Raw genomic sequence first — 14,896 nt, 5'->3', positions numbered from 1 at the left:
GTCAGCGATCGAAGTCTCCGCTGGCCGGACTTTATTATTGCTCCAGCACCAGTAATTGAGTCACAGCAGTGGATGTGTGTGTGTGTGTGTGTGTGTGTTTGAAAGCAGGAAGAGAAATTATTCCAGCACACTGGCACCTCTGACATTCAGAACAGTGTTGAGCTCAATGAAGAGGTCGGACATATGGAGGAACAGAGAATCATACATAATCTCTCGCTCTCTCTCCATCTCTCTGGTCTTGGCTGCTGTCCCATTGGCAGCGGCGGCGCCACACACACACGCTCTGTTCCTCTCCGCCCCATCGATTTTCTCGTCCTTATTGAGGTAATAACAGTTTGTTGACGGGGCTCTCTTTTCAACTGCTCACCTCAATCATACCAGCCAAACACAGGGACGCCACAGAGAGAGAGACTGGCACACACACACACACACACACACACACACACACAGAGAGAGAGAAATCTAAATGAAGACATGCCATAGACTTCTACTGTTTTTATATAAAGCTGATTTACAGACAAACTTATTTTTTGCTTATGAAGCTACTGTATGTGTTTACAATAAAATGAATCTACTGTAAGCAGATTTAAAACTCAAAATGTATGTAAGATAGTTGTTATTTATAGGTTTTTTTAAAGCAAAATTCATACAGCAATCTGAAATGGCCACTTTTAATCACTTTTTGGAATTTGAAACACCTGATTAAGCAAACATTTGCTGTACAATACATGCAATATTATCTACTTCTTTGTTTCTGACATCAGTAATTAGAGAGGTAATTTTGGACATTTCCCCCCAGTTCATTTTTCAGTGTTTCTGCTATCTAAACCTCTCAGTTAGAGGCTGTAATGTTCTCAGTTCAAAGCCAGACGCAGACAGACCTGAGAAGCTCAGAAGGACAGACGGTGTAGTAGCCCGTATGAAAGGATTAGAGAGGACAACAGAAGTGTGAATGCTCTACTGGACATTTACATTGACAATGAGACCTGACATGGACCTATACAACCTGCCCATTTTGGAGACTTTTTTAATCAGTTTTTAGTATTTGTTTTCTTAAAGAAGTTGCTCCAGTGCTGCATGACTTTATAGCTTCCGTCGACACAAAAAAACAATGTTAAAGCATTTCAATTTAATCATAAAAACACCAAAAGAAGACAAAAAAACATAAATACCCATAAGACTCATTCACTTTATTCAAAATGTTCTGTTGCCATACAGTAGCTTAGTATAAGGAGAAGGAAAAAAAGTCATTATTTGTAATACATTTAGAGAGAGGTCTTCTATGATCTTCATTCTAGCACATGTTTTCAAAGGCCACAGTTTCATCTCAGTCCATTTCTTACTGTAAACCTGTAACTACTTGACTTAAAACTTGACTTTTTTTTTTTTTTAATGGAACCGTTTATTAAACCTTTATACAAATTCTAAAAAAAGTTTGCATATATGTTTTTTGAGTTTGTCTGTTATCATCAGGTACATTTTTATAGCTCATATTGTACTATACAGGAGAATATGGAGCTCGAGAAGGAAAAATAACTATTGATTATTATAGGATAATGTAGAAAAAAATATGTGTATATATATATATATATACTATTATAAAAGACTGAATAATGTATCCAATTTGTTGCAGATGTTGTCATTCATATGGCCAAAAAGTAAAATGAAATGTATAGCTTGCAATGTAAATCAATGAGATCTTAACATACATAAAATGTATATAAATATCAGTTGCCACTATGTATCTCCCAATGTTTTAGTAAGGTGATATTTAAATGCTTAGTTTTATGATCAAAGCTTTATACTTTTTATTTTGGACAAAAAATATAATGCAATGCAGTGCAAAGATGATCTGAACTTAGAAATGTGCGTAGGCTTTATAGGGTTAAATAAATAGCAGGTTTTAGGAAATATCAACTAAAAAACCTTTCCGGGAAACCTAATTTGATGTTGTCATGAGCTTATGCTGTCATCATCTGATGATGTCTTTCTGCATCAGAGCTGATCTAATCAACATTGTGAACAAATGCAGAACAGTAAATCGCTTTATCAAAATGATGATCTAAACATGATATGTGAGGCACAGTCATATAATGTTAGGACAATCGTCAGTTTTTGAAGGTGTTGGGTGAGCTATTGTTGATCAGTAAGGATACTTACGGATTGTCTTTAACTTATAGTTATGTTTGATTATCAGTTTTGTCATGATTTCCATGTTTTCTTTTATGTGGGTTTTATGATTTCTTAACCGAACTGATCACTGTTTGACTTTTATGGATGAGCCTTAGTACCTGGTCCAAAGGCATAGGAAAACATATTACATTTGTGATGTATAGAGCTCAGTGTTTCTGCTATACAGTATTCATCATCGACCTCTGCTCCTCATCTTTTCCGCTGAATTTGATTGATGTTTTGGCTGAACTCGCACGTACTGGGAATTCACTGCCTCCAGGCCGCCCCACGTTCACTCGGGCCCTTTCGCTCGCCAGTATCCCTCTCGCACTCCCCCACGCTGGGCTGCAGAGGGACTCTCCTCCGCCTCCTCACTCTCGCTGCAGGATCTATCGCTCTAACAGCTCCCCGTGACGATAATGAGAGGTTAACACAGTGCCAGCACGGCCATAATTGAGTGAATTTAGCACCTTGGACAGCGCACTAAAACTCCTCATTGCTTGCCTGACCCCCCGTCAAGTTTTGTTTGTGCGTTTGTGTCTGCGTGTGTGTGTGTGTGCGTGCGTGTGCGCGCGGTGCGACACACCCCAGGGCTGATTGGGAGGCAATATGTTCCAACACAGTGCTCACACACACATGCTAAGGGGTAAGATCCTGGTGAAGGTTGCATTCAGAGGGGGGAGCAATTTTCTGCCTGTCACTCGGTTAGCTGGAGCAGCGCCCTTCTGCATTAACTTCTCTCAAAGACCTCCCACTTGCCAATATACAGGACAGAGAAATATAAGGAAAACACTTGAGAAACGTGTGAACGGTTCTGCAATTCAAACAACTAACAACAGTACCCTTACAAAAAAAAAAAAAAAAAAAAACATTAAATTTAAAGGGCCTCATTATTTCGGATACATGAGCAGAACAAATTTCTTTGTAAATTGTTTGTAAAACCATTAATTCATGCAACAATTTACATTTATATACAATATATTTACATTTATATAAATTAAACAATTAGCATAGCATTGATGTACAATTTAGAGTTATGACTGATTAAGAAAGTTGTTTTGATTCATTTGTATTATTTATAGAATTATTTATATAAATTATATTTATAATTATTTTTGCAAAAATGTTTTTCAAATGATTGGAACAGTTTATGATTAAAAGTTTTATGAATTCAACAACTTAGATAAGAAATGTTTTAACAAAAGATTTACACATGAATATGGCCAATTACATATTAAATCCAATCACAATAATAAATGTGAACAATTAACATTAACGTTAATGCAACAATTTATATATGAACAGTTCTACTTTACATTTCAATAATACAGTAATTTAGATAAGAATGGTTTTATAAGTGATTTACAGTTATGCCAATGCAACATTTAACAGAAGAATTGTTTTAGACGCTATTTACTGTACATTTGTATCAATGCACCAGTTAATGAAAGAATGGTTTTATTCACTTTTTGCATCAATGCAACATTTAATGTAAAAAGTTAACATTTATTTCATTAATAACATGCAATAATTTATGTAAGAATGGTTGTCAATTCTGGAATGGTTTTGCAACGATTTGATTAACATTCATATCAATGCAACAATTAACACACACACACACACAAAATATTTTGGAAACTATTTACATTTATATCAGTGCAATTCAGAGCAATTGAAGAGTTATTAGAGTTATTAGAGTTAACTCTATTAATTATTAGAGTTTTTGTTTGCTTCTGTTTTATGAATGAGGCCCAGTGTGTGAAAATATTTAATTATCATTTGATATTTAAAAATTTCACATGTGAAATCTTGGTAATGGGTTTCAAAATCACAGAAAAGTTGCGATTTTGTGAAAATGTGAAATTCGTGTCGTTTTTCCATAAGGGTATTTTGACTTGTTATTGCATTTGATTTATGAGAGATGTCGAATGACAAACCAACATGATGTGATCCGTATTGCATCATTAATTCATTGTTTGTGAAAATTTGTTCAAAACACAGGATTTTGTGGCTCAACTTTTACTGGCCAAGACATGCACTTGTCCCATGCTTGCACATCCCATGCTAGTTTGATAATGTGGAGATATTGCACAAGCCACATAATCACATTATTAAAGCAACACAAAAGTCGCTAATGTTTTCCAGCCATTGCACTTAAACAGTCATGACACCCGTTGTCCTTCTTCCCCATCATGTGACTGCGCAGAAAAGCATATGTTAAAGTAATTACTTCTCATTAGCGGGAACGCATCGATTCCATCTCTGATGTACCGTCATCGCAAGAGCTCTTACGAGAGCTGGCTCTCCGCTGAGTTATTGCCCAGTACTGTGAAACCGAGTGACCTTCACTGCAAACATAGATTGCATTGTCCTTCCTCAACGCAAAGCAGATGTTTGCTGAAATACTGCACTTTTTCATCCTGACAGACATAGAACAATTGAGCAAACATCAGCTCCATGTGTTCCACTTGGCTGTGATCGTCGATGTTATTAAACGGAAATTCAACCCTTTTTCATCTGTGAAAGAGAACAACATCACATTGTATAGTTACAAGTGACAAGTATTATGGATTGTAAATGTATGAAGATTGAACTGAGGATGACCTTTTTTATCATTAATATTTCCTTTGTTTGTTTTGTTGTGCATGCAGGAAGTGATTTTGAAGAGAGCAGCAGATCTAGTGGAAGCACTTTATGGAATGCCTCATAACAACCAGGTGAGGAAGAAACTCCTTGATTATCACTGATAAATGACAGTCGCATAAATTCCTGTTAACACATGTTGAAAATATATGGGAGTTTCTATCTGTATTGTTGTCCCTGCAAACTTAAAATGACCTGCAAATTTTAACACACACACACACACACACACACACACACACACACACACACACATATATATATATATATATATATATATATATATATATATATAATATATACAGTATGTACAAACTATTTTTTGTCTATGAATAATGTTCAGCGGTGTACAAACATTACAGAACAATTATGAATTTTTTATTTATTTATTTTTTTTGCCATCTAAAAACTGAAAAGTTGTGGTGGCATTTCCAACACATCTAATAATATCACATCTAATGTATTGGGTTTAACAGTGTTCTGTGATGGGAATGACAATTTGAAAATGGCATTTCAAATTTATTTGAATAAAATGAGTGATTACTTTGTTTTTCTAAGGCTACTTTCATAAACAAGTATACTAACTTTTGAAGGAGAAAAAAAATTGTGACAAAATAGTTAGCCAAGAAGGACATGAAAACACAACGGATGTAATTTGTGTTATATATTTAAATTAGTGCTGTCAAATAATTAATTGCGATTAATCACATCCAAAATAAAAGCTTTTGTTTACATAATATACAGTATGTGTGTGTGTGTGTGTGTGTGTGTACTATGTATATTTATTATATATATATATATATATATATATATATATATATTGAAAATATTTACATGTATTTACATGTATATACTTATATTCATGTAATTTATATATATATATATATATATATACAGGTGCTGGTCATATAATTAGAATATCATCAAAAGTTGATTTATTTCACTAATTCCATTCAAAAGTGAAACTTGTATATTATATTCATTCATTACACACAGACTGATATATTTCAAATGTTTATTTCTTTTAATTTTGATGATTAGAGCTTACAGCTCATGAAAGTCAAAAATCAGTATCTCAAAATATTAGAATATTACTTAAGACCAATACAAAGAAAGGATTTTTAGAAATCTTGGCCAACTGAAAAGTATGAAAATGAAAAGTATGAGCATGTACAGCACTCAATACTTAGTTGGGGCTCCTTTTGCCTGAATTACTGCAGCAATGCGGCGTGGCATGGAGTCGATCAGTCTGTGGCACTGCTCAGGTGTTATGAGAGCCCAGGTTGCTCTGATAGTGGCCTTCAGCTCATCTGCATTGTTGGGTCTGGTGTCTCTCATCTTCCTCTTGACAATACCCCATAGATTCTCTATGGGGTTCAGGTCAGGCGAGTTTGCTGGCCAATCAAGCACAGTAACACTATGGTCATTGAACCAGCTTTTGGTACCTTTGGCAGTGTGGGCAGGTGCCAAGTCCTGCTGGAAAATGAAATCAGCATCTCCATAAAGCTTGTCAGCAGAAGGAAGCAGGAAGTGCTCTAAAATTTCCTGGTAGATGGCTGCGTTAACTGTGGACTTCAGAAAACACAGCAGATGACATGGCAGCCCAAATCATCACTGACTGTGGAAACTTCACACTGGACTTCAAGCAACATGGATTCTGTGCCTCTCCACTCTTCCTTCAGACTCTGGGACCTTGATTTCCAAATGAAATGTAAAATTTACTTTCATCTGAAAAGAGGACTTTGGACCACTGAGCAAAAGTCCAGTTCTTTTTCTCCACAGCGCAGATAAGATGCTTCTGATGTTGTCTCTGGTTCAGAAGTGGCTTGGTAGCCCTTTTCCTGAAGACGTCTGAGCGTGGTGACTCTTGATGCACTGACTCCAGCTTCAGTTCTCTCCTTGTGAAGCTCTCCCAAGTGTTTGAATCAGCTTTGCTTGACTGTATTCTCAAGCTTGCTGTCATCCCTGTTGCTTGTGCACCTTTTCCTACCCAAATTCTTCCTTCCAGTCAACTTTGCATTTAATATGCTTTGATACAGCACTCTGTAAACAGCCACACCTTTCAGTAATGACCTTCTGTGACTTACCCTCTTTGTGAAGGGTGTCAATGTCCGTCTTCTGGATCATTGCCAAGTCAGCAGTCTTCCCCACTATTGTGGTTTCAAAGAACAAGAGATACCCAGAATTTATACTGTATGGATGGCCATTTATTCAAACTCAAATGTAAATATTCTAATATTTTGAGATACTGATTTTTGACTTTCATGAGCTGTAAGCTCTAATCATCAAAATTAAAAGAAATAAACATTTGAAATATATCAGTCTGTGTGTAATGAATGAATATAATATACAAGTTTCACTTTTTGAATGGAATTAGTGAAATAAATCAACTTTTTGATGATATTCTAATTATATGACCAGCACCTGTATATATACATACATACATATAATGTAACATATGTTTTTAATTATATACATGCATAGGTGTGTATTTAAATATACATAATAAATACACACAGCACACACACATATGCTATGTCGACAAAAAAACGTTTATTTTGGATGCGATTAATCGTGATTAATCATTTAACAGCACTAATTTAAATTAATTTAAGACAACAAAACTCAATTTTGTCCTTTTTTAAATTATTGTTCATTATTTTATTGTTTTATTGTTCATGTTGTTGTTGTTTTGTTTGCTTTTTTTTTGATGGTCTCCCTAGAAATTCAGTTGACTATAAGTAACTTTGCAAATACATGTCAACTATAACTCTCATTAGAGTATTAGTAGAGTATTTGAATGTTAGATTAGGGTTAGTAGAAGTTGACATGTACTTGCAAAATTACTTATAGCCAGTAGAATGTGTGTTGGGGGACATCAAAATAAAGTGTTAGCAGATATTAAGCAGACAGTCTACTCTAATGACTACTAGTGGACATTTAATTGCCAAGTTGCTTAAAGTAAACAGAATGTCTAAAAGCGACCATCAAAATAAAGTGTTGCCAAAATCAGTCCAGGGACATAAAAGTTGAAAGTGTTCAATTGTGAGAGATGATGGTTCATTTTTCCTTAGGAAATCATTCTTAAGCGAGCAGCAGACATTGCTGAAGCTCTGTACAATGTGCCACGAAACCACAACCAGCTCACCGGCCTCACCAACAGCTCCGTCCATGCAAGCATGATGGGAGTGAACTCCTTCACTGGACAGCTCGCCGTTAACGTCTCAGAGTCGTCACAGGGTGGAAACCAGGGTGAGATGTTATTCTCTTGCTTTTTCCCTCTTCACAGACATACACACACTCTTGCTCAAGCGTGCTCTAAAGAAAACTTGATGTGTAGGATGAAGGTTATCAAAGCTGAATACTGCCACGCTACTTTGATGTGAGGCTAAGTTGAAGTTTTCTCTGTGTCTGGCTGCAGGTTTCAGTCGTAACACGAGTAGCGTATCACCACACGGATATGTGCCCAGTTCTACCCCTCAGCAGAGCAGTTACAGTACGGTATCCACCAGCATGAACGGCTACGGCAACAGCGGCATGACCAACCTGACCGGCTCCCCGAGCTTCCTGAACGGCTCTGCCGCCAACTCGCCCTACGCAAGTGAGTATTGAGATGTGATGTTCTATATGTGACACTGGACCACAAACCCAGTCATAAGGGTCAATTTTTTGAAATTGAGATTCATATATCACCCCGAAAGCTATAGTAAATAAGCTTTCCATCAATGTATGGTTTGTTAGGATAGGACAATATTTGGCTGAGATACAACTATTTGAAAATCTGGAATGTGAGGGTGAAAAAAAACCCTATATATTGAGAAAGTCGCCTTTAAAGTTGTCCAAATGAAGTTCTTAGCAATGCATATTACTAATCAGAAATTTAATTTTGATATATTTATGGTAGAAAATTTACAAAATTTCTTTTTATAGCTTTCCTGTAGCTCAAATAGTAGAGCATGGCGCTAGCAACGCCAAGATCATGGGATCGATTCCCAGGGAAAGCAAGAGCTGATAAAATGTAAGAACTGTAATTTGAATGCAATGTAAGTTGCTTTGGATAAAAGCGTCTGCTAAATGCATAAATGTAAATGTAAAATATCTTCATGGAACATGATCTTTACTTAATATACTAATGATTTTTGGCATAAAAGAAAAATCGATAATTTTGACCCATACAATGTATTGTTGGCTATTTCTACAAATATACCCCAGCGACTTATGACTGGTTTGTGCTCCAGAGTCACATATATTCTTCCTTTCTTTCATAAAACTCAAAGGTAGATGTATAACAGAATGTCCAAGCTGCTCTTTTCCAATGAAAGTGAAATGATAAAAATTCATTTTAAAAGTAACAAAAAAATAAATTAAATAAATTAAATTTAATCATTTTGAAGTTATAAATAATTGGAAATAATGTTGTTATTATTAATTGGAGTACGTTTTACAAGAAAATACTACTTTAGTCTTTCCACTTCAAATTTTCATATATTATGATATATTATTTAGTTATTATTATTTAAATATTTAGTAAAAAATCTTTCAAAGTAAATCCTACATTCATTTTTTTTTTTTTTTGTAGTCTGCATGGTCCATGTATTATATTTCCAAGTTATCTGAAGCCATATGATTGCTTTATGTCAGGAACAGATTGATATTTTTAACTTGAATAAAATCTTTCCTCTGCTGTAGCTTTTAAATCTGGCTTTCACTTGAAGACATGTCACAAAATGTGATGTCAAGGCATCAGACCTACTGTGACATCCTTTTGTGTGCAATGTTTAAATACATGCACGTGTAAATGAGCAATAAAATCCATTCAAAAGGCATTTAAAATACAGTATTTAGGTACTATTGTTTTATGGGGTGAAATTTGACAGTTGAAGTGTTTAATTCACATGCTTCAACAAGCCCTTGTTTCCAAACAAACTTCTGTCTTTGATGCACAATCATTGCAGGAAGTCTGACAGTATGGGCCTTTAGGTCTGATAGAATTCCCAACTGAGAATTCCCACAATGCTCTGCAGTCTATATTCAACAGCTCTTAAAAAGTTGTCTCCTCTCTCTCTTCTGTTCGCCTGACAGTGCTCCTCACTCCAGCTGTTATTTATTGAGCTAATACTTAATTGCTTGCTCTTTCCAATTAACCAGACATGCGAAAGTGAGCCAGAGACAAAAGAATTTGGAATATTCCAAGAGTGATGTGTTTGTTTGGTTAATTATGACTTGAGCAGTGAGGGTGTGTGTCCGGGGGGGCAATCTGACATTAAATCTTAAAAAGGCGAGATGAGCAGCACGCAAAACTTTGACACAAACATCCCGTGCAAAGGAAAAGAAAGCAATCAGGAATTCTGCAATGCAACCCTGCCCACTCTATCCTCTGATGACTCTGGCCTTCTTTCCAAAAACAGGGTTTTATTGACTCTATCAAATTTAAATTCCTTTTTGGCCTGTGTATTAAACACTGTTAATTAAATCAATAAAGTAATTGAAGGGGCAACACTTCAGTTTCACTGCTAACATCCAGCAATGTTAACAAGTATTATAAAAGGCTCACTGACTCCATCAGACACTTCCAATCAATCGCAGAGACCCCTGTTAAGCTTCCAGTTTTCACTAATTGATTAGTTAAGACTTGATAAATGGATTCTGCCTTTGTTATAAGGTTTCAGCTGAACTAATTTGACGACATTATTAAAAATAAAAACCAATACAGCTGAGTTTCAAACACAGCTAAATAGTTGTCGCCTGTATTTTAATTGGTATACGAGCATTTTTAGCATCACAATTTGTGTTTAAGAAATAAACACCCTAGTGAAAAATAAATACACTAAAATATATTTGAAATATGTTTATTTCATGCTAAGTATACTACAAATACATTTACCTATTTATGTACTTAAAAATCCCTTGCATTTGTACTTTAGGTGTACTAAGCTGGTATGCTTAAATTGTGCTAAATTGGAACAACTAATTTTTTACTTAATGCATTTGAATTGTGTGGAAGTAGTGCTGAAGTCCAACTAAAGATATACTGAAGTATATTTGATTGTGCTAGTGGAACTATTGCAAGTATGCTTCAGGTACACTTTAAATATCTTGCTTTTAAAGACCGATATTATTCAAAAAGCAAACAATCCTCATCAATAGTGTCATTTAAACACATTTTAGGCTTAATATTAAGAAATGTGCATTGTGCACAAGTAGTACGCCCAGTGGTGTAGTCTACGTGATACGCAGGTATATGCCGTATACCCACTAGGAAAGGTCAAGGACTTCCGTATTCCCACTTAAAAAAGCGCGACGATACGTCACAACGGTGAGCGCGATTTCACCAAGTACAACATGTTCCTGGAACAACATTCCAATCAACCAATCAGAATTGAGGGATAACTTTTCAGGAAATATCTGTTTGGCTTATGATCAGGGTTAGGTCCCTCTACACCCTTGTTAATCAGCTATCATTTCACACTGATTTTATGAATAAATTATGGGTAGGGATTGGGTTAAGTCTATATTTTTGGAGAATAATGTTGATCCAGGAACGTGTCTTACTTCGCAAAATCACGGAGACCACGTAACAACAACTTTCACACGTTAATTCATAAATTCACCCCATCTGTGTTGTGATCAAAGCACTGACTTTGTGTTTCTGTCGATGATCAGTGCTATTGTGCAACTCTTTCGATTTCAACTGACTGGCCGCCGAGGCCATGCTAAAATTGCGCCACTGCTGTGCGTTGCCATGAAAGCTTATCATTTACACGTGTTTTTATACCCATTTAAACATTCAAAAGAGTTTAAAGCATTCAAACACAGGACGTGGAAAAACTCAAATGAGTACACAGAGAGCCGTAAACATAAACTTAAGTGAACGTAATAGTTGAGAGAGAAATCGGATGTGTTGGATGTATTGTTTCTAAAGTGATCGCACCTAATTTACTAGCTGCTGTCGGTGTCCTTAATGTTAATCCAAGAAATTAAATCAGAGAAAATCACTCACAGCTCTTTACTCAACACGTTCTCACTCCCAACTCGTCACATATTGAAGCTTGGTCAGGACCACTGGGCGTCACTTTTTGACGTTCAAGGTACCCCTTTGACTTGCAAGGCCCTCCAGTGCTTTAAAGAAGAAACCCTTGGCGTCAATATGCCGACGCGAAAGGTACTGGGAATTTTGTCGTCATGATTAAATTATATATTGGGTAATAATATTGCTATTATTGCATATATGTTGGGGTGTGATTTTTCAATGTAAACAGTCACAACAGTTTAATTTATATTACATTATTTACACATTTATGAGCACGTAACCCAATCCCTGTGCCTAAACCTACCAATTGTCAATAAAACACAAGATATAACAGGCAGATACAACTACTGTAATAATTTATTCAAAAAGTATTAATATTCCAAGTCTTCCGAGGAATAGACGTGATCGCCATCTCCGTGCGCCGTAATGCTCTTCCTGTGTGCAGTCTTATATTGCACTTATATTCGCCTGTTACGTGTTTAATATTGTTCAGAAGTGAGTAGGTTTAGGGTAGGGATGGGGTTAGGTGCTCCAATAAAAGTATGAATTTATATAAAATTATTTCTATTTTTTACAAATGCATGCAAACCATTAAATTGAGACAAACAACTGAAAACAACAGAGGACCCTGCAAGTTGAAAAATGACACTAAAGGGGTACCTTGAGTGTCAAAAAGCGACACCAGGTGGTCTTGACCAATCTTCAATATGTGATGAGTTGGGAGTGAGAACGTGTTAGTACAACAACATGGCCCTGGGAGCAGTGACAGATCAGTCAACTGTCCCCAGCGTCTTTCACACAGTCATTACCTGACCTGGTCACAATCAAATATGTTAGCTTTACTTCGCAGCATAAAGGAAAGTATGCATTTATTTGTAAATGTATCTTTTTGAAAATTAAAGTAAATGAGGGGAGTTGAAATATTTCTTATACTGTGGCTCCCTCTGTACTGAAATTGTCCTCTAGAGAGGGCATTTACACTCAGCCAGTGCAAGTCTATTTGAAATCTTTGATTTTTGATAATTATTTATATGAAAACTGTAAGTCTCATCAGTTAAAAAAGATATAGCAACAAACTACAGATCAGGTCCAAGGTCTCTGCCGAGTTTGGTGCTTGTAGCATTAATACAGTACAGTTGAAAATTCTTGGTCTCAGAAGAATAATAATAAGTTTAAATAGTATAACAGTCTGTTGACATTCTCGGACCAACATAACTAGCTAATAACTTCAGTGACGTTAGTGTAGTGGATCAATGAATGCGGGAGAAGGGAGCGATAACAGATACTGTGTATGTGTGTGTGTGTGTCTGTGTCTGTGTACAGCAGTTAAACCAAATACAATGTTTATATCTCCTTGTTTCAGATGATGAGAGAGATGAGAACTCCTGGCCAGCCTTGTGGACTGAAGGTCAGGCTAGGGAATTTAAAAACAGGCACTCTTAAATGTGCATTGAAAATTGCCAGCTGATAAAACCTGTGCTCCAGGGACCATATTCAGGAGAAATGTAGCTCTTAACTGGCTGAGTTAGATGATTAACACTAAACAGTAGAAAATCAGTCCAGTCTCCCCAGCTGTAAATGTCATTGGCTGTTAAAGTCTTGTGTTGCTTATAATAAATTGACATGTTGATATCACATAAGCAGTCTTTCAGAATGCTGTCAGTTACATGTAGATGCATGCTGTACACATTAGTGAGTGTGATGGTGCTTATGGGGTGTCGCTCTGGGACGGGTGAGGGAGGGAGAAATCACAGTATGCTCACTACAAAAAACTAGACTACACCACTGAGTACTCCAAATAAAAATTGAATTATACTTTTTACATCAATAAGTCTCGAGCAATATGTTAGTAAATATGTTAATAGATTTGAACTATACTTAGTATGAAATAAATGTATTTTAAATACAGTATATTACTTTTTTAACTAGGGCAATTGTTCAAATGTATTCTTCTGTGATTGAGATTAATTGCAACTAATCTTTTTCCCACAAGACTTTTTGTTTCCTAATTTATCTCTTCCTTGCTTGTCTTTCTGCTGAATCCAAAATATGTTTCTCAACCCCGCTCTCTGCATTCCTGCAGTCGTTCCCTCCAGCCCCACCATGGCCTCCTCCACCAGCCTGCCCTCAAACTGCAGCAGCTCCTCTGGAATCTTCTCCTTCTCTCCGGCAAACATGGTTTCAGCTGTGAAACAGAAGAGCGCGTTCGCTCCTGTCGTTCGGCCCCAGTCCTCACCTCCACCTACATGCACTAGCACCAATGGGAACGGTCTCCAAGGTAACGCACAAGTCCTTCACACTCAAATTCTGCTGGGGTGGGATTTTTATGACAGTAATGATATCATCAAACTTGAACTGAAATCACTGCAGCAATAAAACGGATGTTCACTGACAACACTGTATAAAAGTGTGCAAATTACTTCCAGAGGGTTGACTTCTCAGAAGGAAAATCTATCATTTATTTAAATAATTTACAATTATTTAAAATAGTTCAAATCTATTAACATATTTACTGACACATCGCTTGAGACTTACTGATATTAACATTTTAATTAAACTTATTTGGAGTACTACTTGTGCACAATGTAGAATTCTTAACATTAAGCCTAAAATGCGTTTTAATGTCACTATTGAGGAGGATTGTATTATCTTTGAATAATATTGGTCTTTAAATGCAAGATATTTAAAGTGTTCCTGAACTTGCAATAGTTCCACTTTAGCATAATCAAATGTGCTTCAGTTCATTATATCTTTAGTTGGACTTCAGCACAACTTCGGCACAATTAAAGTGCATTAAGTACAAAATGAGTTGATCCATTTTTAAGTAATTGAAGGGTATTTTTATTAAGTTCATAAACATGTTAATGTATTTGTAGTATACTTAGCATGAAATAAATGTGTTTCAAATGCATTTTAGTATATTTATTTTTCACTAGGGAAATATGACAGTAATGTTGTTTCGGTGATACTGAAGTACAATACTGATTATAATAGAAAGTCCTTAGCTGGAAAATCCACTAGCCGACAAAACTGGTTACATGTTATTTAAGCATA

At 35.9% G+C, this 14,896-nt stretch overlaps 1 protein-coding gene across 3 annotated transcripts in view; it reads left to right on the top strand.

The window, feature by feature from the left end:
- Window positions 1–14,896, top strand: part of ebf1b (EBF transcription factor 1b) — a 136,603-nt gene that overhangs the window by 116,505 nt on the left and 5,202 nt on the right. For 2 of the 3 annotated variants that reach the window (XM_058758319.1, XM_058758317.1), the window contains exons 12-15: window positions 4,824–4,889; window positions 7,887–8,064; window positions 8,234–8,413; window positions 13,926–14,120. In XM_058758319.1, coding sequence (XP_058614302.1) covers window positions 4,824–4,889; window positions 7,887–8,064; window positions 8,234–8,413; window positions 13,926–14,120 — 619 coding nt within the window. The remainder of the gene's footprint in view (window positions 1–4,823; window positions 4,890–7,886; window positions 8,065–8,233; window positions 8,414–13,925; window positions 14,121–14,896) is intronic. The other variant, XM_058758318.1, reaches the window with a different exon arrangement.

This window comes from Onychostoma macrolepis, chromosome 21 (assembly GCF_012432095.1).
Source record: "Onychostoma macrolepis isolate SWU-2019 chromosome 21, ASM1243209v1, whole genome shotgun sequence".
Lineage (NCBI taxonomy): Eukaryota > Metazoa > Chordata > Actinopteri > Cypriniformes > Cyprinidae > Onychostoma > Onychostoma macrolepis.
This window is presented reverse-complemented; position numbering and strand designations above follow the sequence as displayed.